Source organism: Simochromis diagramma, unplaced genomic scaffold (genome assembly GCF_900408965.1).
Source record: "Simochromis diagramma unplaced genomic scaffold, fSimDia1.1 OVJJ01000293.1, whole genome shotgun sequence".
NCBI classification, from domain to species: Eukaryota; Metazoa; Chordata; class Actinopteri; order Cichliformes; family Cichlidae; genus Simochromis; species Simochromis diagramma.
The window spans coordinates 10,261,842-10,286,387 of record NW_024386801.1 but is presented as its reverse complement, the minus strand read 5'-3'; the positions used below and the strand labels follow the sequence as shown (position 1 = coordinate 10,286,387).

At 39.4% G+C, this 24,546-nt stretch overlaps 3 protein-coding genes across 5 annotated transcripts in view; all 3 read right to left on the bottom strand.

The window, feature by feature from the left end:
• Nucleotides 1-222: 222 nt before the first annotated feature.
• blm (BLM RecQ like helicase) lies at nucleotides 223-9,272 on the bottom strand. Of its 2 annotated transcripts, XM_040025692.1 has the most exons (22): nucleotides 8,848-9,272; nucleotides 8,543-8,603; nucleotides 7,825-8,452; nucleotides 7,598-7,733; nucleotides 7,057-7,157; nucleotides 6,837-6,951; nucleotides 6,103-6,746; nucleotides 5,665-5,841; nucleotides 5,465-5,583; nucleotides 4,373-4,486; nucleotides 4,144-4,242; nucleotides 3,898-4,046; nucleotides 3,634-3,740; nucleotides 3,183-3,343; nucleotides 2,836-3,031; nucleotides 2,558-2,748; nucleotides 2,329-2,473; nucleotides 2,010-2,209; nucleotides 1,546-1,741; nucleotides 1,337-1,459; nucleotides 738-936; nucleotides 223-617 (listed from the first exon to the last, which is right to left on the bottom strand). In XM_040025692.1, exons 1-22 carry the CDS (start codon nucleotides 8,940-8,942, stop codon nucleotides 440-442), a joined length of 4,134 nt encoding a protein of 1,377 aa, XP_039881626.1. In that variant the 5' UTR covers nucleotides 8,943-9,272; the 3' UTR covers nucleotides 223-439. The 2 variants fall into 2 exon arrangements, with proteins under 2 accessions (XP_039881626.1, XP_039881625.1); XM_040025691.1 differs by having other exon boundaries at nucleotides 7,825-8,603.
• Nucleotides 9,273-9,765: 493 nt separating this feature from the next.
• Nucleotides 9,766-12,946, bottom strand: ctsh (cathepsin H). Its single transcript, XM_040025695.1, has 12 exons — nucleotides 12,782-12,946; nucleotides 12,566-12,597; nucleotides 12,301-12,406; nucleotides 12,143-12,213; nucleotides 11,957-12,061; nucleotides 11,415-11,501; nucleotides 11,267-11,322; nucleotides 11,097-11,178; nucleotides 10,925-10,993; nucleotides 10,736-10,842; nucleotides 10,186-10,311; nucleotides 9,766-10,098 (listed from the first exon to the last, which is right to left on the bottom strand). The coding sequence occupies exons 1-12, from the start codon at nucleotides 12,843-12,845 to the stop codon at nucleotides 10,029-10,031; spliced, it is 975 nt and encodes a 324-aa protein (XP_039881629.1). The 5' UTR covers nucleotides 12,846-12,946; the 3' UTR covers nucleotides 9,766-10,028.
• Nucleotides 12,947-14,712: 1,766 nt separating this feature from the next.
• The window catches only part of rasgrf1 (Ras protein specific guanine nucleotide releasing factor 1), a 31,574-nt gene continuing 21,740 nt past the window's right edge, over nucleotides 14,713-24,546 (bottom strand). Inside the window, exons 13-28 of one of the 2 annotated variants that reach the window (XM_040025693.1) lie at nucleotides 24,359-24,501; nucleotides 24,177-24,259; nucleotides 23,837-24,085; nucleotides 22,027-22,397; nucleotides 21,802-21,921; nucleotides 20,287-20,457; nucleotides 20,098-20,204; nucleotides 19,769-19,881; nucleotides 19,595-19,664; nucleotides 18,815-18,918; nucleotides 18,647-18,731; nucleotides 18,351-18,548; nucleotides 18,185-18,264; nucleotides 17,970-18,087; nucleotides 17,821-17,889; nucleotides 14,713-16,414 (exon numbers count right to left, since the gene is read on the bottom strand). In XM_040025693.1, coding sequence (XP_039881627.1) covers nucleotides 16,322-16,414; nucleotides 17,821-17,889; nucleotides 17,970-18,087; nucleotides 18,185-18,264; nucleotides 18,351-18,548; nucleotides 18,647-18,731; nucleotides 18,815-18,918; nucleotides 19,595-19,664; nucleotides 19,769-19,881; nucleotides 20,098-20,204; nucleotides 20,287-20,457; nucleotides 21,802-21,921; nucleotides 22,027-22,397; nucleotides 23,837-24,085; nucleotides 24,177-24,259; nucleotides 24,359-24,501 — 2,174 coding nt within the window. In that variant the 3' untranslated portion in view covers nucleotides 14,713-16,321. The remainder of the gene's footprint in view (nucleotides 16,415-17,820; nucleotides 17,890-17,969; nucleotides 18,088-18,184; nucleotides 18,265-18,350; nucleotides 18,549-18,646; nucleotides 18,732-18,814; nucleotides 18,919-19,594; nucleotides 19,665-19,768; nucleotides 19,882-20,097; nucleotides 20,205-20,286; nucleotides 20,458-21,801; nucleotides 21,922-22,026; nucleotides 22,398-23,836; nucleotides 24,086-24,176; nucleotides 24,260-24,358; nucleotides 24,502-24,546) is intronic. The other variant, XM_040025694.1, reaches the window with a different exon arrangement.

Below are 24,546 nucleotides of genomic sequence, written 5' to 3'. Positions count from 1 at the left end.
TGTGCCAAATCCAGTTCTTGTTCAGTCTGATCCATTCCAAAACCAATGTTTGTACTGTAGGTAACCTTCTGTACAAGTCAGTATAAAATATTGTTTCTCTCCAATAGTCCCTTGTAACTGGTGCCATTAAATAAGACACTTCAAACTTGAAATAAATGTTAAAAACGGATGCAGCTGCTCGTGTGGTTTTGTGTAAAAACAAAACAAGTTACATCGATACTTATGAATAAAATTTTAATTTATTTTTATTATCAAATAAGATAAGCACAAAAGTGCAGGGAAGGATTCCAGCCACAGAAAGTAAAAATGTACAACAATATAAACATGCGATAACTGTACAGAAAATGCAGTTTTAGCTGGTCCAATATGAAGCAGCAGCATTTTGGATTAGAAAATTAGCTTACTAGTCTACAAAGTCAGATACGGGGACGAAGGAGTCCTAGCTCAAGTGTGAAAATGCTGGCTTTAAGAACGGACGCTGGCTGCTTTGAGGCATCGGGGCTGCCAATAATCCTGGTCTCCTGGCTGCTGATGCATCACCTGCTGAGCTCCTGGACCCTCGACCTCCACCCCTGGAGCTGGAGGACGACCAGGATTTATTGCTGCTGTAGCCACGGCTAAATCCACAAAAATCACCACAGCAAGACAAAAGAAAGCAAAAAAGAAAAATAGTTCAGTTACAAGGGCAAATATGATCCCCAACTGGATGATGAAATGTGAGACAACACTCTACAGACCCTTTAGAACTGGAGCTTGTGTTGCCACATCCTTTTTTCTTCTTGGAATACTTGAAGAACGGAGCCTTCTTTCTCTTCTGTCCCTGTGCAGACTTATTACGGAAGTAGGTGGAGGACTCAGTGTCATCCTCGTCATTTCCACGAGTGCGACCTCGTCCTGTGTCTATCCACCCGTCGCCTCCACTGTCAGCCTGCTCCTCTGATACACAGAAGACATTTAACTTTTTAAATTCACACATTGTGTTAAAGTTTTAATAAAAAAAAAAAAAAAAAAAAAAAAAAAAAACACTACAGGCAACCACTAGTGCTAGTGGTCAGCCTCCTCATAGACATGCCAAAATCTTAGATGTCTTGATCACATTCACAAGATTTTAAGAAACCTTGACCTCTGACATTGAGGTCACAAATTTAAACTGGTCTGAGATTTTAAGTAGATACAATTTGATATAACTGGAAGCTCCTATGCCGCCTCATTTTCAAGTTATCTTATTCACAAACTCAGGTGAACATGCTGCCCACCTGCCTGTTAGGTTGACGACAGCACACCATCATGTGATCCAAAAAGTTACAATGTGCAAAACTTCAGTAGGATCTCTTACCAGGTAGCTGCCACTCAGAATATTTCTGTAGGACCTGAATGACTTCAGCTCCATACTTGTCCAGTTTATCTTCTGTTACACCATCAATTTGCAGGAGGACTTCAGGGTCAGAAGAAAGCTTTTCTGAATGTGACAAAAAGTGTGTTAAGTTATAAAATGTTTGCTTTTGAAATTAAATAAAAAGTTCTGTGTCTGAGAAGTTTAATTACCAGCTATCTTTTTCAATGTGGCAGTGGAGAAAATGTTGTAATAATGAAGGCCAAACGCTTTCCCCAGCTGCTTGCAGAGATCCAACAGCTCCTTAAGACACTCCTGCACCATCGCCTCTCTCCGGGAGACGTTCTTCGCCGTGGCAGCTTTATGTTTCCTGATGGTGGACGCGCTCTCAGTCTCATAAAACTCCACCTGGGAAATGATGAGAGCCAGTAGTGTTTTCATTGACTGGCAGCACTTCATTGCATTTTCCTACTCTACCTCTCTTCATGACACTTAAAACAATTGGTGTACAAAGGGCTTTAAAGTAAAAATGACACAAATTCCGATGTTTTAGGATATGAATTTGTAATGCACACTGCAAGAAAATTAAAAAGCACCAAGAAAAACAATTGATAATTGATTTCATCATGCCCGTCAGGTCTGTAAAGGCCTTAAACGCTGATGTGCGACCTCTTACCTGCATGTGTCCAGACAGCACATTCATTGCTTTTGTTCCAGCGGAGATATAAGACACAGCTTGCCCACCATTGGTGATGTAGAGGTCTTCAACCAGGACGTTATCCAGAACCAGCTTTTTAAAAAGACGGTCAGCATTGTGTCTGGAGTAGGCTGCTCCAATGCCAAACATTCCTGTCTGTACCTTGGCAGCTTTAGAGCCTGACATAAAAGAACATTTACAGTTTTTAACCACGCATAATTCAAACAACTGTACTGGGAATATCAACTTGTCTAGCTGCCAAATGCATTTTTACTGCTTGCTTGTGTATGTACTGTACCTATGAAGATATCCACAAGCATGTTGAGGGTCAGTCTGTTTTGGTTAGCAGTCTTGCCAAACCTTGCTCCGACTTTCTCACAGTTCTCCTGGACAAACCTCACGATCTTTTTCACGTCTTCAGTGACGTTTCGCATCTTGTATTGCTGTTTTTAGGAACATTGATGGCCAATTACAAACAGCTGGCGGTAGGTTACATATATCATCAACATAGAAGAAATGATTCCTACGTTGGGTTTGGCACAGTTGTCGCAGCTGACGTCTGGATGGTCCTTACAAAAGTTTCTGTTGAACTTCAGCTCTCCGAAGTAAGCGAGCAGCTGAATTCTTCTGCACTCCATCACGTTCTCACAGAAGTGCACCATGCTGTGTAGGTTGTTGTAGTGAGTTGCCTTGGTGTGTCTGTCGCCTTCTCTGTCCACTGCGATAATGCAAGAAGCCAAAAAGACACTGTGTAAACATGTTAGGAGCTGAACTGGCCTGGACGGTTTGATTTTCTATCACTTACTGCTGATAATCCTCTTGATGCGCTGGACGTCGGTGTAGGAGTAAAAGAGAATGCAGTGAGAGATCTCTCCATCCCTGCCAGCTCTCCCCGACTCCTGGTAGTATCCTTCCATTGATTTAGGCAGACTAGCGTGGATCACATAGCGCACATCAGGCTTGTCAATGCCCATGCCAAAGGCTATGGTGGCACAGATGACCTGTTGGCAGCAAATGAAAAAAAAGAGGATTTCAAGCATGACTCGAAACCATGATTTAAATTACGCAACCATCTAGTGATCTCGTCTTTGTGGCCGGTACCCAGACTGCTGGTTATGTTCATAATATCTATAATTTGAGTTTTGAGCTGACCTGGCAACCATCCTGATTGATCCATTTGGTCTGCACATACTCTCGGTCACTGTCACTGAGTCCTGCGTGATACGACAGGGCTGATAACCCTGCTCTCTGAAGACTCTCGGCCATGGCATCACAGTCATTACGAGACAGGCAGTACACTATGCCAGAGTCACCTGCATCAGAACAACGGACAGATGCATATAACCCCCGACAAAACACAGATTTAAAAGAACTTAGGGATTTCACTTCTATCCAAAATAACATCCAACAACTTGATATAATAAAATTCTACACAGTAATCCACTTGGCTTGTTGTCTGCAGACTGTTTTGATTTCCCACCTACTGTTCCAGACATGTGAGGGCTTAAAGTGTTCATATACAGTTAAAAATTTAACACAGCAGTTATGACAGTGTTCTGAAAATAGCATGCACCGGGATCAGAGAAAGTACTGAATTATTTACGTGGGTAGTGCTTCTTGATCCAGCTGGTGCAGTCCTCATCCACCTTTTTGGGTTTCTTGGGCAGCACTGAGTACTTCAGGTTTGTTCTGTTGAAGCTCATCGTAAACCTGAAAACACATTGGAAGAAAAATGTTCAGTTACTGTTTTGCTTTTTGATCCAGCAAGAAGAAGAAAAACACACACACACACACACACACACACACACACACACACACACACACACACGTTTTAAATCTAAGCCAGAGGCTGAAAGTGAAGACATACACTTGGGGTCGACTCATGTTCAGCTGGTTGAGGATGTCTTTCTGCACTCGGGGAGTAGCTGTGGCTGTCAGAGCCATCATTGCCACATTAGGGAACTTCTGACGCAGTTCATGCAGCTTCTTGTAGTCTGGGCGGAAATCGTGGCCCCACTGAAAGATTTAAAATGATGGAATGATTCAAAATGGCTGCTGCTAAAAATAAAAGCATACAGCAGGATTGGGTGCGCATGAAAGCAAAGGAGCATACCTGACTGACACAATGGGCTTCATCTATGACAAACCGAGCCAGAAGGCCTCGCTCGTACAAGTTCTGCAGTGCGGAGATTAACCTGTTACTCGCACTCACCTTTTGGGGGGGAGTGAGGAATAAGTCAGTTTTAAGCATTACAGAATTTATAGTTACAGACATGTTTAATTATGCAATTATAATACAATTAAATCTTTCAAAATTAGTTTACAAGTCACAAAAAGCTCACCTTTTCAGGTGTGGCATAGAGCAGTTTAATAATGGGATCTTTCCTTGAAAGCTGCATATAAATCCTCGATGCTTCACTATCACTTTTATCACCAGATAGACTTGTTGCTGGAATCTGAAATGTAGAGCAATACAATAAAAACAAAAATTAAAAAACAAAAACACAAAAAAAAAAACAAAAACAGCAGAAGTATAAAAAAACTTCCTAAACCAAGACTGACATTACTATTCAATCATTCACAATATTGACTCGCAGTTCCATTTCCCATGTAGTGAGGAGCTGTTAGTGAAAACATTAATGCAAGTGGGCTGGACAAGCAAAACTTTTGGTCAGTCTAAGGAAGTTTAACTACACAGTTAATCCCTCCGATATCTTAATATAAGCAAATCAAATGCAGTCTCTACATGACAAAGAAATGCTGCTGTAGTAAATTAAAGACATTTGTCAGCACGACTCTTTGGACTTAACTTGTGAGAAATAAATGTGTAAAATTTCAGAAAAGGCTGTGGCACTTCATTTCTCAGGCTGTGATTTAACCATAAAGCAGAAAACGTATGCACCGGGATGTCTGTTTTTTTCAAAATAAGTAATTATTTTGAAAAAAAACAAACAGATGTTTCAATTGTAGACAGGATTTTTTCTGTTGTTATTTAATTGTTTATACGTTACATAATTACTTTTTTCTAATTGAATGGCCATAGGGGAGGTGTTTATCAACAGGAAAAACAAAACACAGTTAACAGTGCAAAAATGATGCCCTCCTTCACACTTTCAAAGACCTTCCTTTGGGCCAAACTGGAGTCTTTGCCTGACAAGTTCTGGCCCCTGGGCCTTATATTGAGATGCATGTTATAATCCAATCATTATCAAGTAATCAAGTGGCAGACAGGGGCCAACTGGTGAAATGAACCAAATCTGACTGCCAAAAGTTAAGATATGAACTGACCCATAGTTTTGAAAAACTGTTAAAATGAAAATGTTTTTTTAAACCTATTAAATTAACTTATTTATTTAATACATTTTCCAAGTACACGCATAAGCACTTCACACTTTTCTCTGATCAAACAGACGAGTGGAAACAAGCATACTTACATCCAGAGTGGTGAGTTTCTGAACTTGGTCTACGATGAGTGATTTGAGTGGAGAAACCACCACAGTGACCCCCAGCGAGACACACGCAGGCAGCTGATAGCACAAACTTTTCCCTCCACCTAAAAAATACAACAGTTTAAGATACCTGGACATCTTCACAGCAAACGCTGCACTGCTACTGTAAGCATGCTTTTACAAACCTGTGGGCATTAAAACAAACGCATCTTCACCCAGCAGTGCAGCATTAATCGCTTCTAGTTGATTAAACCTGAACTGATGAAGTCCAAAACGCTTGTGAAAGATCTTCATCATCTCTTGTGAATGAGGGAAGTTAAAGCCTCTGAAGCGATCATGAGCTGGGTTTTTGAAGGTGGGTTCTGCAAATATAGAGACACAAAAAAGACAAGTTCCTTAAAAATCAAATCCTGTGTTTATCAGGTATGACAGACCACCTTTAAAAACATACGTTTTCTGTTAAATATATAATTCATATGGAGTTTTGCATTTCAGGAGAATGAAATCTGTACACATGGAATGTGTAACAATCTAGAACTGTATGAGATTTGTGGACCAGAGGGAAACAATTGGCTGTTCTCAGATGCCTCAAAAACAGATTCAGTGAGTACAAAATGACTTGCCTGGAGAACAAATTGTTGACGGCTTTGGAGCAGAAGTAGGTGTTGTTGGTTTCTTTTCCCATGAGGACTTGCTTGGCCCCCCCTCTTTCACTGCTGTAGTCACAGCTGATGAAGTTTGGGGTTCGTCAAAGTAATCTGGGATATCAGAGTCATTAAAGTCATCTATATCAAAGTCGTCATTATAGAAGTCATCCATTTCTTCATCTTCAGCAGCTACAAACGTTGGGGTGTTGTTCGATTTCTTCTGCACACCACTCTCTGAGTCCTTGGGTGAGAAGAAGAGGTCTGAGCCATCAAGATCAATGCTTGATTTCTCAGATATATTAAAAGATGGCTTTGTGAACCTGTGTGCTGATGGAGAGTCACAGATACTGTCAGTTTCAACACCTATTGCCCTGCTGTCCTTATTATCAAAGGGCTTTATATCAATAACACTGTCAGAGTGATCAGAGTCATAGTCCACAGAGATGACTGAAGATCTTCTATGCTGAGGAGGCTTCTTGGAGTCCACAGGCACAGAGCAGTTGGATGAAACACCGTTGCTAGAAAAAGATGTTTCTTTGAAGCTGGGTTCAGAAATCACTGTGCTGTCTGGCTGTTGCATCCTAAACAAACAGTCACCGCCAGTTGCAAGAATTCTCTTCCTGCAGGATAAAAGCAGGTGATTATGGTCATAAAGAGATTTAATTAAAACACCATGAATAATACCAAAACTACACACAAAGCTAACACACCTCTGGGCCCTCTTCAGTAAAAGTTCATCTCCACAGGACAAAGCAATTAATTCATGTTCAGGGATGGAGTCAACCAGAGCACAAATGGACTCCATGATAGCAAAAAGTTTTTCATCTGATAAGAATTCAATACATGGAAGAAAACAAAAAACAAAACATACTTTTGAATAAAATGAGGTATAGGATTTTTATTTTTTATTTTTAAAGGTACAACACTCACTTGTTTTGTCTTTTAAGCAGAGCTCGGATGGTTCATGCAGTGCGACGGGGCTCTTTGATTTCACAGCATTGTCTCCAATTTGAGCATCAGCTGATTCAGCTCTGTTTGAAAATAAAGAAAGTCATGTGATACGTTTCTAACTCTTAGAACAACCGTAATTTTTAAAATGACTTTCTTGTTATAATAAATATGACCTGAAAGAGTGATTAAGTTCATCAGCTAAGTATTTATTAAGGTCAAAGATGAGAAACCCACAGATCTTTTTCCCCACAGATAGGAAGTTCAGAGGAACCAAACTTGCTGGCCATTAAAGAAATTCAAGTTTACGCCTTTTGCTCACTGGGACCATCTCTGAAGCCAAGGCTGTCTTATATACTGTCTATATTTAAAACTTTCCCCATCAATCTAACTATTATCACTACAGAGAAGCGATTGCTGGCAGTAACAACTTTTTACAGGATGAAAGAGAACATTCGAGCATTTTGGCTGCTACAAACACAAGTATGATTGGTAAAATATGCAGACAAGTCTAAATTCTGACCTTGTCTCCAGTGCTGAGCCTGCGTAAATGATCTCATCAGAGATGGGTGAAGGTGGAATGCAATCAAGGTCATCTTCAGGCTCAGAGTTGTCATCTATCTCTATTGTCTTTGGGTCAATCCATATTTTCTTGTTACCTATAGAGTAACACATGGTAGCACATAGTGTTTTTTTGTTTTTAAATGTAATCTGTTGACCAGTGTATACCTAAAATAAACACCCAGTTACCTGTGCTTCCTGTAAAAGGTTCCAGCTCAGCATTATTATCTTCTTCACTGTCACTCAAGATATGCTTTAGATGTGCAGGATGTTTTCTGTTCATCTTAATGGCAAGTTCTTCCTCATCTGACCAGTCTGCTGGTTCCTGGTTTAAACTGGGTCCTGGTGAAACTGCAGCAGTGTTGACATTTTCCTCTGGCTCATCTGTTTCCATGCAGGTTTGCTTACCACTCTTGCTAGTTAATTTGGATGTTTTAAATAAGGAATCATAGTTTAGTTTCCCTGTCGATTGTGCTTTTTCCCCAGTAGGGGATGGCAGTAGTTTGCCACTTTTCTCTGATACTTCTGAACTGAATGAGTTGTTTTTTCCCTTGGCTGGTGTTTCAAAGTCATCTAAATCATCCCAGTTGTCCACAGGAAAACTACGTGACACATCCAGAGCTGTGAAATTGAATGAATTACTGCTACAAGATAGGCTGTCAGATTTAGCTGGAGCTGATGCCGACTTAATATCAGAGACCACTGAAGGTGTTTGGGATGCAGGAGAGGCAATATCTGCTGGACTGATGGTATCCAACTTGCATTTTGAACTTACAGAGAAGTAGTTGTTGATTCTGGATTTTTGAGGTCTCTCAAGCTTGTTTGAAAATGTCAAAGGAGATTTAGTCACCAAACCGCTCTTGGGGACATTGACATTCCTGTTTGCCAAAGCATTTGAGCTGATTACCTTGGTAGGGACTTCCACCTTGGTCGTACCTGATGAGGACTTCTTTTTGAAAGAAAAAGCCCTGAAAATTACACACAAAAGGAGCTGAATTATAAAAACAATATGACTGTTAAGACAGCTAGTCTAACAGACAGTCTTACAGACTTTGAGGTGAAAGTGTCGCAATTCGAAACCATATCGCATGCCCAGCACTGTCACCCTAAACAGAGTGTACAGTAAATAACAAAACGCATCCATCCTTTTGCTGTTAGCAAAGCTTACAGTTAGCTAGCAGTTTATCCCTGCGGTTTTTTGGCCATACTTACCCCAGTTTAGGTTTAGCAACAGACTGCTTGCTTTGAGCAGCATTGCTGTGCCTCGCTAGCTGTTCCTTCAAGTTATTTTGTGGTAGACTGGACATTGTTTGTAAGAGGCAGCGCTAACGTGTTAGCTGGCTAGCAATAAGAGCTCAATTCATGAAGTAGCAGCGAGCAGTTTGTTTAGCATTACGCTAGACACGACGTGCGACCTGTCTCCCGGAGAGTCGCTCTTCACTCGTACCCCTCGTTGGAGTAAAGCTCAGTAACGTTCATTACAGTTAAATATTTTTTTCCTTTGTTTTGACCGGAGATTAACTCTCTCAATGTGTACCTGTAAACCCAGACAACAGATTTTTGCGCCCATTCAACAAACGGACTTCTTATTGGCCGAGGCTGATTTGGCGTGAGTATCATGGGGAATGTAGTCTTCCGCGTGCACGAAACACATTGGGCCGGTTTCACACACACATTTTATACTTGTTTATAATGCAAAAGCAGCCTAAAATTTAACTTTGAGCTGATCTAATACCGTCTACGATACTGTTACATAAAACGCAATGATTTTATGAATACAAATTATCATCCCACCACTGGCTATCGTAGACCGAAGACCTACCTAACAGCGACCTCTGCTGCCCAGTTGCATTAAAAAAAAAAAAAAAAAAATCAGAAACCCTAACCCAACTGAGACCGGGGCCACAAAATCAAGCTACCGGGTAAACGTTGTTTGCAGCACTGACAATGCCCTTCATACCCTGCAACATTCCTGTCACAATGGTCTAATTAAGCCAATGGATAGAATCTACGATTTTTTTTTTAAATATTTACAATAAAATTGTCACAGAGGGGTGTAACATTTGTGTCTCTTTATTTTCTGTGACTTTTTACTGCAGTGCATTGTAAATAACAACTCGACATATTTAATAGAGTTTATCTGCAAATTTAATCAAAACAGTTTGAATGATTTTTAATGAAATGATCATTTCAGTTACATTTATTTCATAGTGTAGTGACCTGGATCTTTCTGTCATAGTGCTTGAATGGGGGTTAAGACTTCTTCCCTTTTTGGAAAAACAACACATCTGTAGATGCACAGGCAACTGATTTTAAAACAAACTCTATACAAACAATATAAAAAGGAACTGGCTTCATCGTCGGCCCTTTTGTAATTTGCAAACATGTAATAATCACACCACTGGAAATGATGCGCAGGCAGCAAGTCCACACATGTTCTTCCCACGTTCAATGAGGAAATACCTGTGAGAGGACAAAACTGTTACTCTGTTTCTTTGGTTCATAATATTTAGGGAAATTTTTCTACATGTGACTGATTACAAAAATTACCCGTTCATGCCCCAACTCGATCCCCATGAGTTCTTTACTATCCAGTGAGGAGTACCATTTTCTTGTCCATAGCCGACAGCCAGAACTGCATGGTTCACTTTGTCGGTGGTGTTGTGGCATTCAGTGCTGAAAGCAGAACATGTTTCCTCTGACTCTATATCTTTTATTCAGAAAGAGGAACTAAACCTCTCAAATGTCTGAAAGTAACAGCTTTACTGACATTTTAAACTGAATGAAATACTCTAAACCCTCTTTTCTCAGTTCTTATTTTAGCAGCAGTGGTTGTGGTAAACTTGCTGTCCAAATGAAAAACAGGTTTTGACCATGTGTGTTTATGTGAGCATCAAAAGAATAATAGACTTGATCAGTAGGTTCAAGTAAAGGTCTGCCCCATTCATTTCATGGACACTGCAGGGGAAAAATGATGGGAGCAAACATGCAGGAATCTGCTTACATTTGGTTATAGCAAATATAGTGATCATATAAACACTTAGTATGTTTTAATAAATGTGGAAAAAAAGACAAAATTGAAATTATGACATCTTCTTACCTGGTGTACACACCCTGGTGGTAACTCATAAAGTCAGAGGTCACCTCAAAAGCAAAGCTGACAGGATTGTGTGTCCCGACAGCGTCCACCAACTCCATCTCATTGTACTGACAGACGGCAGAAAAACGTCATCATTCACTCGCTTCATTAAAGACTTTTCCTTGATGAAAATCCCTGATGGATACTCACTGCTGTTATGTTCACCACACTATTCACAAAAGCAGCTGCCCTTTCTGGTTTGTACACACACTTACCCTCCTAAAATGACAAAAAGACACAGTTAAAATAAATTAAGCCATAAAACACAACCGTTTGTAACTGAAAAGTCTCTTTTGTTTAATGTTTCTTAGTTGATAGTTACAAAAGCCGTGTATGGATAGTCCTGCTCGGTCATCAGTCCCTTGTTGTACATGATGTATTCAAATGCTTGACTGGGAAGACCACTGAAAGACAAATTAATATGTTATTAAACGAGTGAGTAATTACACGTAATTTTCTTTTAAAGGGGAAGGTAGGAAATGTTTGACTCGCCCATTGCATCCATGGTTGTTGAAATCTTGAGCGCAGTCTACCAGCTGTTGTTCTGACTAGTTAACGCAATAGGCAGTAAAGTTAGTCATTATGCTTTGTCATGAAGTGCAATTTTTGATACGTAATCAGCTAATAAAAAACAAGTCACCAGCGGTACAAGCTTCCCCTTGTTAATGGCAGTTACAGACTCCAAACAGCCAGTGGTGGAAAACGTCCAGCAACTACCACAGCCTCCCTTTGCCGTAAACACACACACACACACACACACACACACACACACACACACACACACACACACACACACACACACACACACACACACACACACAAAGATCTTAGTAAAGATTTTATGCACTGAAAGAAATACTAAAAAAAATCCCACAAACTCAACTTAACACTGGGCCTTTTTCTTACAGCAGACCTGTTGACATGTTTTGTTTGGAGGAACACTGGATAAACTATTTAAGGGCAAACAGTTTTTGCAATGCCACTCAGCAAGTAAGTTTAGTTAACCTGTTCTCGACATGCAACAGTAACATTTTTCACTGCATTGTGGGGAAACTGCATCCCCTTAAAGGCTTTCCTTTTTAATTATAAACATTTTATTTTACTATTACTATAATGTTTTTTTTTTTAATCTACTGTCTGACTGAGCAACCATGCATGTGGATGTCTGAGGTTCAGACTCACCTGATTCTTCACTGGGGTCACATAATTCCCTTTCTTTCTCCAGTCGATGGAGTCTGGTAGCGGCCCATTGCTGCTGAAGTAGTTCCCTTTGGTGGCAGAGCAGTTCTGCAAAAATCAACTTGTCAAAAAAACCCCAACAACAGCTTAATCATCATTGCAAAATGCTTCTTGTATGAGCATCATTACCTGAGGCTCAGACATGAGGAAGGACTTTCGAAATTCACTGAATGTCATGTCTGAAAACTGGTTCAGTGCCACTGCAGGAAGAGAGGAAATGCAGGTGAAAGCACTTTAGGATGAGCCACGTGAAACAAAACGTTAATGCAAACACAAAGAGGTCTTACTTGTGAACGAGTGGTTTCCTTCATTGTGTTTGTCAATCCTCTTCTTGTTCTCTGTGAATATCTGCAGTCTTTGGTAGTACTCCTTCAAGTTGTACCCTTTGTTGTACTGTACATGGAGGAAGGGTGTTGATTTAGACATTTATTTTTAAGTTTGATGCAGTACCCACTTGAGCCACGTTGTTACTATGATTTTCTCACCAGACAACTTCCTCATAACAACATACTGAGCGCAATCTTTTGCTTATGTCACGGCGCTATAACCTACCTGTGCCATCCATGACTTGAAGTGAAACTCGTCTGTAAATAATCCATGTTAAAAAAAATGTTAAAAAGTGTCCGATAAAGAACATGAAACAATAGAAGAGACGCCATGGCCGTAAATATGAAAGCGAAAGCTGGTGTAGCGCAAATGTCAAAGCAAAAAAGCACTAAAGGAATAAGAATGTAAAGCGGACTTTACCAAACAAAATAAGCGACTTACCTTGATCAGACAGGCGAAAAGCTGACGTTACAGAGGCCGCAAAGAGCAGAAGAAAAACGAACATTGTGTCGACTGTTCCAAGTGCCAGTATTTGCAGCAGGAGTGTGAAAGTGAAGTGAAACAGATGAGGCGAGTCACGAGGTGAACAGCTGCTGTTACAACCATGTGGCTATTGTTCTGCGATCCACGGGTAAAAGTTTGATGGTTCACGGACTGCGTTTTGCTTTAAGCTATAGTTATTAAAAAATGGAGAGCACTGCAATAAATAATCATCACAATGCACAACAACTGCCTTCGTACAAAATGGTTAAAATAAACATAAAATAAGCGGCGCCTCAACTGTGGCTAAAGTGACATTGTGGCATTAAAGAAATGGAAATTATGTACTAAATGTATAAAGCAGCAGGAAAATAAACGTATATAATCTGTTAGTAATATTTTAGCCCCAGTTTATAGCATGAGCATGCTATAAAACATGTTTAATAGCGTCCTCCTTTTTAATCTGTGTTTGAATATTTTTTAATGTGTCTACATTTAAGAATGTCGCTACAAGGGCATATTTTGGTGAAATAATATGGTTTGTATGACTTGAAGCAATCATTTTTAAATAAATAAACAAGATAAACATATGCCATCAAGTTCACTGCTAGAGTCAGACCTGCGTTATTACCAAGTCTTTTGTGATGTTAGTAAATGAAATAAGGAAATCAATAAAATCGAAGTAGACCAGGTATTAAGCTGGTCCCAGGTTTCATGAAAGTTATGATGTGATTGCAACTTGGATTTTAACATTTATTGAATCAGAAAACAATTTATGTCATGTTTAGTTTGTGCACTTGTGAAAATTCTAATTATGATCATAAATATTTTTTTCATATTAATTCCGGATTTTGCCGGATCACGGTAGGCCGCTGAGCACAGTTGCTTCCTAGGACAGAGAGCTGCTTATAAAGCTAAGAACTTTCAGACTGTATTTTATTTCATCATATTAGATGAGCATGTCAACTGATACAAGATCTACAAAAACACTTGAGACAAAATGCCCCTGAGATAAAATGAATTTATTATCAAGAGGTAACTGGGAAACATATTTTTGTTTATTTGTTGTTATGTTCTTCATCTTCTTTTAATCTTTTTTTTCCTTACAAAACTGGGAATATTTCTTAAGCTGTGGAAACATGAGGGTTGAAAGATAATTTTCATACCATTGGGTATTGCTTACAGCAAAATGTTTATTTGTTTATATACCTTATAAGAGTATGTGCATTTATAAGTGTATACAGTATAAGTATATAGTATTATTCTGTCTGTGAAGGTGTTGCATGCCTACCACATTAGCTTCAAAAGTGTACTGTACATACATAGTAAAAATACATACAAATATTCACAGAATAAGCACTACGTTACTATATTCCTGCTAACAGAAATGGTTATAGACAGGATTACAGTATAAATGCAAAACACTTTGAATTGCTCTCCTACCTCTAAGTTATGGTTTCAAGACCACACTGTTGTAGCGTTTTGTGTTAAGCTTGTGATATAAGTTGTTTTTGAGAGGATTACACTGTTCCACATTGAGAAATATGCCAGGTTGCATGTACAAAATGTACAGCGCATCTCAGTGAAGTGAATTAACAACAAAGTACAAAATACTTTCCCATGTTCATATAAAGAGCAGGTCACTCTCTCTTATACTACTACAAAAATAGTGTTTGAATGCTGCAGGCAGAGGTCATTCACATACATTTTATCATAGTTTTTAACAGCAATGCATATAACAGAGTGATATACAGTCATGTTCCACAATCACTGGAACAGCAAAAAGGACAGATTGTCTTTTGATTACAGAAGAGCAACAAACTTTTACTCTACAGAAGTAGAACCCGAACCTGAAGGTACAACACTTAACCACTGCGTGTGATTTTTTTTTCCCATGAGTTTCAATTTAACAAGTCAAGACCAAAAAGTTCAAGCATAAAGGGGGAAACTCGTTGAACTGTACTGGTGCACTTCAAGTGTAACAAAAATGCAGGTGACAAATCCGTCACCTTAAACCTCACAAACCTCACTTCTTTAACACTCTATGTTGTTACACAGCTTATAAGTGAACTCAGCAGACTTTAGGCACCTCGTGTGCCAACTGAGAAACTGTATTATCCTATAGCTAAACTTAACTTAAAGAAGAGGTTCCCAACCTATGGATTGTTTATCATTACCAGCTTTAGAACATTTACTACTTGACAGAAAGAAGAAGAAGAAAAAAACTCTACAGGTAATTAAGTGTGTACAGATTGTGTCTGCACATCATGTCCCATTTGTCACATTTGGTCTATATGTATCAGCTATATGTATCAGTATAAATATGTAGACTGAGCTGATGGTTCTAGCAACAAGAGTGCGATTTTTCGCAGCTCAGCCTGAAATATTTTGGCACATCTCAGCACATTTGCTTCTGATTTCAATGATGTCGACAGGGTAAAGCTTACATTAGTGATTTACATCAGTGGATGTTAATAAAATGTCTCAACAACAACAGAGGATAAACTGGTCCATTAACTTTCCAACTTTTAGAACAATATTTACAATTTTTGGTGAATACTTGACAGATTTTTGCAAAACCAATAACATTCCTGTAAGCTTTCAATATACGTTTAGTGCTAATTAGAAAATGTGAGCATGCTAACAAGTTAAGCTACAGTGGTGAGCTTGTTGTTCAGTTAACTTCGCAAATATAGCATGCAAATTTTAGCATTTAGCTCACAGAGTTGACCTTCCTGTGGACTGTATTCATTTTTCTCATTCAGCCAATAACTTCAACAAGAACGTTTACCTTGTATTCACTTTCATATCTGGTTGGACATACTGGACTGCTCCACAGTTACACTGTAGGAAAACATTCAGTGTGGTAAGCACAGTTGGGAACCCCTGTCTTTAGAATAGTGAGCAGAAATGAAGAAACAAATCCTTCTTGTTTTGGTTCGGGAAGCACAGAGACACATATGCTTTGGATACCTTGCTGTCAGTTGCACTGATCACTGTTGTCTATCTTTAATTATATTCTCTGTGCTCTTTTACCTGATTTTATGCAGTATTTTTTTGTTTTAGTTTTTTTTTACAATGCTACATTGGTTGCAGAGAACTTCAGTCATCAATAAAACTCAAGCCAAGAGAACAACAGCCAGCAACACGAGTGCTCGAAGTGCAAATTTGATACAGTATGGCATGATGCAAAATAATGTCATTGGTCACAGTAGAAGACACGGTTGCATGCAGCTAAAGTGACCTCTATTATTGTTCTTGAAATACTCATAGAAATTTAAAAAAAAATCCTTCAAGCAGGTGTCATTGTGGAAATGGCAACAACAAAAATCATACACGGAAAAATATACACTAAAATGTTTTATGTTGTCAAACAACTTTAAACATCTACTGTACAGAGGAGCAAGATCTTAAGCATGTACAGCTATACAAATGTTGATGTGCATGTTAACTGATGTGTAATATTAATAAAGAAAATAATATGGAGGGCCACCTTCCCCATCAGTTGGGCACTTTAGGCTCAATTCTGAGTGAGGCTTCATACATGCTTTCTTCATCCAGAACAAAGCTTTTGTCCAGCAGATACTGGGCTACCTAGAATATGGGGGAAAAAAGCAAATTTAAGGACTTTTTTTATTTGATTATATTTACTATTTTCACAGTTTAAACAATACTAAACAGAAGCAAGTTACTAGTTGCAACCCTCAGTATCAGTATCATTATGTTTATACTGTACATTTTGATTATGTGAACTAATGAGTTACTTTGGCCTGATTTTGATTTATTTGAATAATATAATACAAACAAGAACACAAAACATTAATCATTATTTGGGCAAAACAGTGCTATGCAATATATCTAAAAGGGGTCCCAAGCATTCATAACTTATCTTTTTGAAGCATTTCCACCTTGAAAATTAAAAACTAACATCCCACGTTTTTGCTGTTATTGGAGGACTTTACCTGTTTCTTTCAAAAAAAAAAATACTTTGCAAAGATATAGAGGAACTTAGCCTTTGCATTTACAAGATGCAATCGAACAGCTCAGAGAGTGCCTATATGAAAGAAAAAAAAATGCACCTTATTTAATTTTTTTTTAACCTCTATTCAATGGTGTCTCCTTGCATGGCGATAAACTGCTTCCTGCTATTTTTTGTCCCACTTTATCCAACTTTTATTTATGACTTCATCATTAAACTCAAATCCGTGCTGTGACCAAATGTCAATTTTAGAACACAGGAATTCATTCCTGCTTGTGGCTAACTCGCTGTACAATTCCTCCATTCTCCACACGCTTAATATCACATCATCTACAAAGAAAATTACAAAGTCAATACGATAAAAAGGGCACCTCAATGTCAACTATATATTTAATTTGTGTAATATACTGAGATATTTATATTTAGAGCTAGACTTATTCTGTTATAATTTGTAAGTTTGTATTATCAAATTTAAGTTAGTTATTTCCTGTTCTTACTGTCTTGGAGCAACTGTGACCACATAATTTCCTCAGAGATTAATAAAGTATTCTGATTCTTATTCTGAAATAAGTTCAGTTCATTCCCCAAAACGACACATTAGGTCAGGAGAGACCAAGAGCAATTTTTCTACATTTATGCTTTGTGCACTTTAAGAAGTTTTCTGTCAGTATTTTTAATGTTCTTAAAAATACACTACTTTCACTCTGTGTGTTTATACATCACTCTGCATTTAATCTCTATCTCCCTCCTCTCACCCCAACTGATCACAGCAGATGGCTGCCCCTCCCTGATCCTGGTTCTGCTGGAAGTTTCTTCCTGTTAAAAGGGAGTTTTTTGTTTCCACTGTTGCCAAGTGCTTCCTTTGCCCAGGTTTAATTCAGGTACCACTGTTACTTTCTACAGGCCCAGTCTCTGAAATTTTTGATTGCAGCTCGTATATTAGAAATAGCTTCTTCAAGTAGTCAGTGGTCAGAGAGGTTGGGAACTACTGCTCTGTGGTCTTTGCGATTAATTAATTTACCTTTGGTTGCAAGTCAATCTTATATGCTGTTTGTTGAAACTGTCTGATTTCTCTGATGATGTGAGAAATCTGGAAAAAAGGGAAGCAAGGATGTCAGTGACACAAACTTAGCGCAAGTCTTTCATATCAGGAATCGCCTAACATCTCACCATCCTCATCTTTGAGAAGTTGACCAAGTTGTCCTCGGTGTAGTTCGGCGTTCCCTCCTCAATGAAAGCCAGATCAGTGAGGTACATCCCCAGATAGGGCACACAGGGAGGATCGCAACTAGAATGAAAAAAAAGAGAATAAAAACCACTTATCATCCACTTGTGCTGCTTGTTTGCTTTGTTGATCCAGTCTGAAACTATGTCCTTGAACTCACTTCTTCAAAGCCTCTCTGAGGTTTTTGAACCTCCCCTCTGATGAGACCAGCTTCTGCAGTTTGTCAATCAGTGCTTTAGTCTAGAAAAAAATGGTGATAATGAACACGTTCAGTGACAATACCATGCACTTTAGGGACTAGCAGCAATGCATATAGAGACACGCACCTGCTTGGAAACTTTGAGCCAAGTTTTCTTGAGGCGGAAAACAGAGCTGCGGTTCAGTGATGAGGTGATCTCGAGAACGGCGTTGTAGTTATGTAGACAACGGCAGATATCGGCCACAGCTACCCATTTTTCGATGACTGCTACCCGGGTTACAACATCATCACAGCGGAGGATCTCCGTGGCAATAAGGTTGCTCATCTGACAAAAAAAACGAGAAACAAGTAGTTTAGACTTCATGTTACGTTTGGATAGAAGGGTTCGATATGTGATAAGAGCTCTTTTTGACTGGAGCGTACGTCATTGAAGTGCTTCGTTGTCCTCATGATATACGGCGTCTTCTCATTTTTGTCATTCTTCATCCAGCCTTGGCCAAAGAATTCCCTGTGAGGCAAACCAACAAAGAAGAAGTGAAGCATGTATTGGTGTGTTCGTGCTTCCTGGCTGTGTGGTGTGATGACACTCACTCGTATGGAATGACCTTGAACACTAGGTGGTCCAACAGAGTGAGCTGCTCTGCAATTTCCATTGCTGAGTGATTCTCGAAGGTCTCAGCTTTCCCTCCTCCCACCTGAAAGACACAAACAGTCCAAAAAAACCAATAAAACAGATCCCAAATGATCTAAATTAGCTAACTTGACTTTAGTTTGTTTTCACATGACAATAAATAATCTACCAAACTAGGTATTTCTGTAGGTTTTGATGCACCTTCGCCTCTAAATCTTTTTTTTTTTTTTTTACTTTTACATCATCAATTTGTCAAGTGCTGGTAAAATGACTTTTAACTAGACTGAAATGTGTTATTGACTGTCTTATTTTCATAAAAGTTTCTGTGATCAAGGACACCAAAATATACACAAAAGAAATCTTTAACTGTTTTATCGTATTTCAATATTTATTTTTGAATTTGTCATCTTTTCAGGCAGAACCCCCCCCCCCCATCTAGCTGATAGTATTATAATAAATATATTCGATTACACTTCCTGCACCTGTATCTAAAAATACTTTGTGGCATTTGTGAAATCACTGCTTGTCACTCTTGAGCAACATTTACATATGTGCAAATTCACGCACCGTCAAGATTCCAGTCTAATGAATCCCATCTGCTAACTATCACATAATGCATTAATTGTTTGCTGAATTTATGTCTCATAACTGATCAAAAATATTCAGCATCTATTATCATGGGAGCAGCCAAGTGAGCAGAGGATTGATTTCAAATAGAGCCACGAACAGCAGCTACTCACTTCACTTACCAGTTGTGTCACGTCTTCTATCGCGATCTGATTGTCACCGTGATCTTCCTGAGTTATAGTCCTGATGACATGAAAAAGAAGGTCAACCTCTGAAAGATGTACAGCTTAATGACCCAGTAAAATGCCTTTTAATCCCTCTTTCACTCAAACAGCACTCAGCGGTACCTGATGATGTTGGCTGCCGCTTTCCTCTCCTGGGTCAACAGCTCAGGGTCATGCATCACTTCCTCCAAGAAGGCAATAACCTTCGTTTTCAGCTCATTGTTGCTCTCAAAGTCCTAGAGAGGCACACACAGCACACACGGATGATAGAAAACTGTAGATTTTGTCGTTGATCATCACTGCTCATGAGGTTAGTTTTGAATTTGTTTTATTCTGTGTGGATAATATTCTCAAATTTTTATTAAGTTATTTTCCAAAACAATTTCTTTCCTCTGTTAAGGAGAAAATATGCCAGGATGCTGTGTTAACATCTCTGCTATGAAATGCGTTACCGGAGAGTGTTTGGACACCCAGTGCCGAAGCACATTCAGGACTCTGTTGGTTGCCGCTCGTCTGATCACAAACTCTTTGTCTCCATTTCTCTGATCTGTTGGAAAACCTGCAAAAAAATACATTAAATGAGAGGCACAGAAGGAGAATAAAGTTTAGAGTATTGCCCAACACTTTCTTGGTGAATATACCTGTACTGGCAAGGGACATCCGTCTATATTTTTCCTTGGTAGGGGTACCCTCATTGGCTCCAGCAGTAGCAATAGCAAAGGCGGAGGCAGCAGATAGAGCACTGCGGTTGTTGTCCAGCTCTCGACATGATGACATCACCATGCCGTTGTTGTAGGAAAACAGGGAAAACTCTACACACAAGGACAGTTTAAAAAAATACAAGCCGTAAATGTATATTTATTATTATAACTCAATATACACATAAAGCTGGATGGCCTGCTTTTTCATTTCACAAACCTCCACTAGGGAGCACTGCAGGCCAATGCAAAAGTTTCCCTCCAGACTTTCCTTTACAAGAGGCTTTGATATTCAAGATGGTTGCAGCTAAATATAGCCACTAAATATCAGCATAACAGAGGAATCAACAGATTCTCTGCACTCCTCGATGTATAAATCCCGGCCGGGAACACGGATCATAGGCTGCTAATAATCCCACACATTGCCTCACTATTCCAGTTATTTCACATATTCCAGATAACGCTTCGTTTTAAAAACTTATATTGTATAATTTTGTCATAAGATTTGAAAGGCAAAGATAATCTTGGCTCCAGTGAAACAGCCTCATTACTGGGGGCGGTAGGGAAAACACGCTCTCAGTGTAGTTGCTATGACACAAGTTTCCCTAACACCTACTGAAGCCAAGCGTTGGCTTTCCCCACATATTCATAACCATCGAACGACTGATATTTCATGTTACTTATGTTCCACAGTGGCATATTTTTTTTTCAGATAGAAATATGACAGCATATGGCTAAACGGGGTTATTTAAAGAGTAAAACAATTCATCATTCTCCTACAGATGGTAAAATATGCTTGACGGCAAGTATTATCAGCTGCAAGGGTTTTTTTTTTCTCAAGTGCCATCTGTCTATCTGCAAGGTTACACAAAAACAGTTAATCAACATTTTATGAAATTTGGTCAAGACACGGAGCCTGTGCTGAGGAAGAAGCTGATAAAAACTGTTGTGGATCTAGATTACTTAAAAGAAAAAGAAGAAGCAACAAGTCATTACCTTTGGCAGAATTTTCTTTCTCTGAGTAACTCTGCAGTTTTTTTAATCTGTCTGTGTAATCAAACGTATTTTGCTCTAGTTCTTTAGTTCTTAAGACTCTATGTGAACAGTTTTGCATGATTCAAAACTCAAAATAATCTTATTTTATATGGGATAAATAAGGGCCTTGGTGTTGGCCCTCTTTCTGAAAGAAGCCACTTTAGCTCTGCTTACTTTAATTCAACTTTCTTCTGATTGGCTGCTGATTTTTAACAGCAGGCGAGTGTGGTACATGTGCTCTCATTGAAACAGAATTTTGTGTGTTTTGTATTTTGACACAAGTATTATTTGTGCACATCCTGATCTCATTATTTAGAAATGTAGCTAGGTTAAATACAAGTATTTCCCAGTGTAACAGTATAAAGTGATTTATAAGCTCGACATTTCATTTTAAATCAGGTACAAGACTAAGACACAATCTACCTGAGGAGTTTTTGCATTTGATATTTTTTGGTGTAGTTGGAGACTTGGTAGGAGAAGCTTCTGGATCCCCGTCATCGCTCTGGTTTTGATCATTATCACTTTCTTCTCGTACAGAGAGATCTGTATTGTAACAAGCAAACGGCAGTAAGTATTAAGCTCTTTTAAAGACATTATTGTAGCAAAGCAGAGTTCAAATTGTACTCTGAATGGCTACAAGTCACCCACCTTGTTTGCATGCCGAGGGGTCATCCACCTTTTCCTTCTTGTCTTCTCCCTCATCAGAGATTTTGCTCGCGATCGGGCTGGACACATACAGTTTGTTGATGTCCAAGGTGGTCTTGCTGAATGGAGACATGGAGGAATACATGCTTGCATAGCCATTTGAGGAGCAGCTAAGGGCAGCCAGGTCAAGAGCTTTGCCCCCAGTGATGATGGGGATATTGAGAGAGAGCTTGCGACGGCGGTTGGGGGATGAGTTCTTGGCAATAGCGAGAGGAGGAGGGGAGGAGAACTTTCTGCTAGCCCTGGGGGAGCTGGGTGGCTCGCCATAAAGAAGTTTATTATTTTGACTGCTGGCAAAGAATAACTCCAGTGACCTGCATCAGGGGAGGATAAACATTAGACGTTAGGGCACGTATTTATTTATTTGTTTAAGTATACTCTATATTTTAGGAGCTTAGCTAAACAAACAGAACCTCTGAAATAATTTATGCAAACCAAGTCAGCCCTGCAACCAGAAGTCTCTTTTCAACTATGTCTCGGCTGACTGCAGTGTTTCAGAAAACCCTCTCCCACTCCCTGCCAGCCTCCTGGCGACCTCACAGGTTCCCATAAATAGCACAGTGAGCGATAGTGCGCATGGCCGCTGCTGACACAAGCAGCCAAGAGTAGGTGTCTCTCAGTGACATGACAAGCGCCACGGGAGAGCATAATGCAGGGTGTGGATATAGAGAGCCCTGATCTGAGTTCCACAGCAGGGCCCTTACTCTAGGCATGCAGAGCAGAGAGTTAGCACCAGTGCAATCTTTTGCAGGAGGGTGGGGTCCTGCAGCACCGAGGCTGATTGCCATAGAGTGACAGAGCCCGGCTGAGACACTCCCACACAAGCAGGATGGACTGGACCAATACAAACTGATATGTACATAACATACAGTGAAACAGAGTCACCATAGCCTTGTAGCAGTGCCACATCTGCTAAGTCTCTGTGTTTGGATTTAACCAATAAAACAAGCTCTATATATACACACGCTAAGCTCAAAAGATCAATAGACTTAATCGTTTCAGTGTCACATACAGTGTCTATGTACACAAACACAGAGAAACAAATACCCGTGAACACTACACGCATGCTGCACCCTCTACATGTCCAGCCTCTAATTCATGATCAAACTTAAATTTGCACCATACAATGAAAGCAACTATAACCACTACTGTCAAGTTTAAAAGATTATTGAAAAATAATTAATTATGGGGTACCTTACTGACTGAATTTGCACTTAGGAGGATGTGCGAGAAACAACAAAACAAACACAGCAAACCACCAAGCTCCATGCTCATTTAACATGAGAGCACTGGAAAATATGGATATTTGGATGTTGCTTGGAATGCTTTTTAAAGTCACTGACTCCTAAGTTGCAATATATATATATATTGTTAACTGTGTAAAAGTATAGTTTATGCATTTTGCAACACAAACCCAGCAATTAAGAAAAGAAATGCAGCACCCATCTCATCAAATTGGTCAATATCTTTTTTATAGTTTTCCTGTCATGTTTTGTGTAATTTCATGAAATTCTATGAATAAAACAAACAAAAAAATTTCCGTATAATAACCACAGAACTTTTGTTCCTATATGTGCCTCACATTGATTAGAGGATGACAAAGCTTCACATCCTAATAAATCAATCTCATCTTTATGCAGGCTGGCAAGGTCTGGAGGGATGCCACACGCTTCAAATAAGATTTGTTTGTCTGTGGTAAGCGCTGTCAACAACCTTGCAACATTCAAGTCTGTCCAAATGTAAAGTGACTGACCGGGCCGGAATGGCACTGATGGGTTTCTTGTAGATGGTGATGAGTTTATCCAGCACCACATCAGCAGTGGTGAACACGCGATAGGAATGCAGGAAGGTGTTGAGGAAGTCGATTGAAAGGAAACGGAGATCAGTAAGTCTCTCGAGCAGACGCTCCACGCTGGCGTAGCGGATCTGCAGCACCTTGCAGGAGTTCATCATCTTACTGAAACGGATGTCCACATCATCACAGTACAGACTTGAATCTGACCTGTTAAGAAAACAGATACAAATCTCAAAAAAAAAAAAAAAAAAAAAAATGGGAGAAGCTTCACCAAGTTACATGTAAAGAAGCAGCTTACTTGATCATCTGCGGCACTGTGACTTTGGAGTTGTCTTCAAAGGCGTTCATCATCAGGCCATTGCAGCGGATGTTGTCTATGCACTGCAGGACACATGCAGTTGAAGTAAAGAAATAGGACAGAGGAAATGTTAGTGATTTCTGTAACTGACTGCTGGAAGACTGTGATGTGCGTTGACATGCCTGGCTGATGTCACTAGTCCATGCAGACTTCTCCTGCCTTGAGGAGGCTACCAGGATGACTGTGAATGACTGGCTGTCCTTTGGCTCCACAACAATCTTGAAGTCCAGGTGCTCCATGTCCTGACCACTCTTGTCTGATTTAGCTTTGAGGCAAACACAAAGACTTTTTGTCATTTTCCTTATATATT

Excerpts from the sequence above, each read along its gene's own strand:
- blm (XM_040025691.1), bottom strand. The coding sequence starts at position 8,942 with ATGTCCAGTCTACCACAAAATAACTTGAAGGAACAGCTAGCGAGGCAC. Across the intron at positions 6,952-7,056 it reads CTGCTTAAAAGACAAAACAA|ATGAAAAACTTTTTGCTATC; the intron begins GTGAGTGTTGTA and ends AATTCTTATCAG. Across the intron at positions 4,047-4,143 it reads AAGCCCATTGTGTCAGTCAG|TGGGGCCACGATTTCCGCCC; the intron begins GTATGCTCCTTT and ends TAAATCTTTCAG.
- ctsh (XM_040025695.1), bottom strand. The coding sequence starts at position 12,845 with ATGTTCGTTTTTCTTCTGCTCTTTGCGGCCTCTGTAACGTCAGCTTTT. Across the intron at positions 12,598-12,781 it reads TTTTCGCCTGTCTGATCAAG|ACGAGTTTCACTTCAAGTCA; the intron begins GTAAGTCGCTTA and ends GATTATTTACAG. Across the intron at positions 12,062-12,142 it reads TCCTCATGTCTGAGCCTCAG|AACTGCTCTGCCACCAAAGG; the intron begins GTAATGATGCTC and ends TGATTTTTGCAG.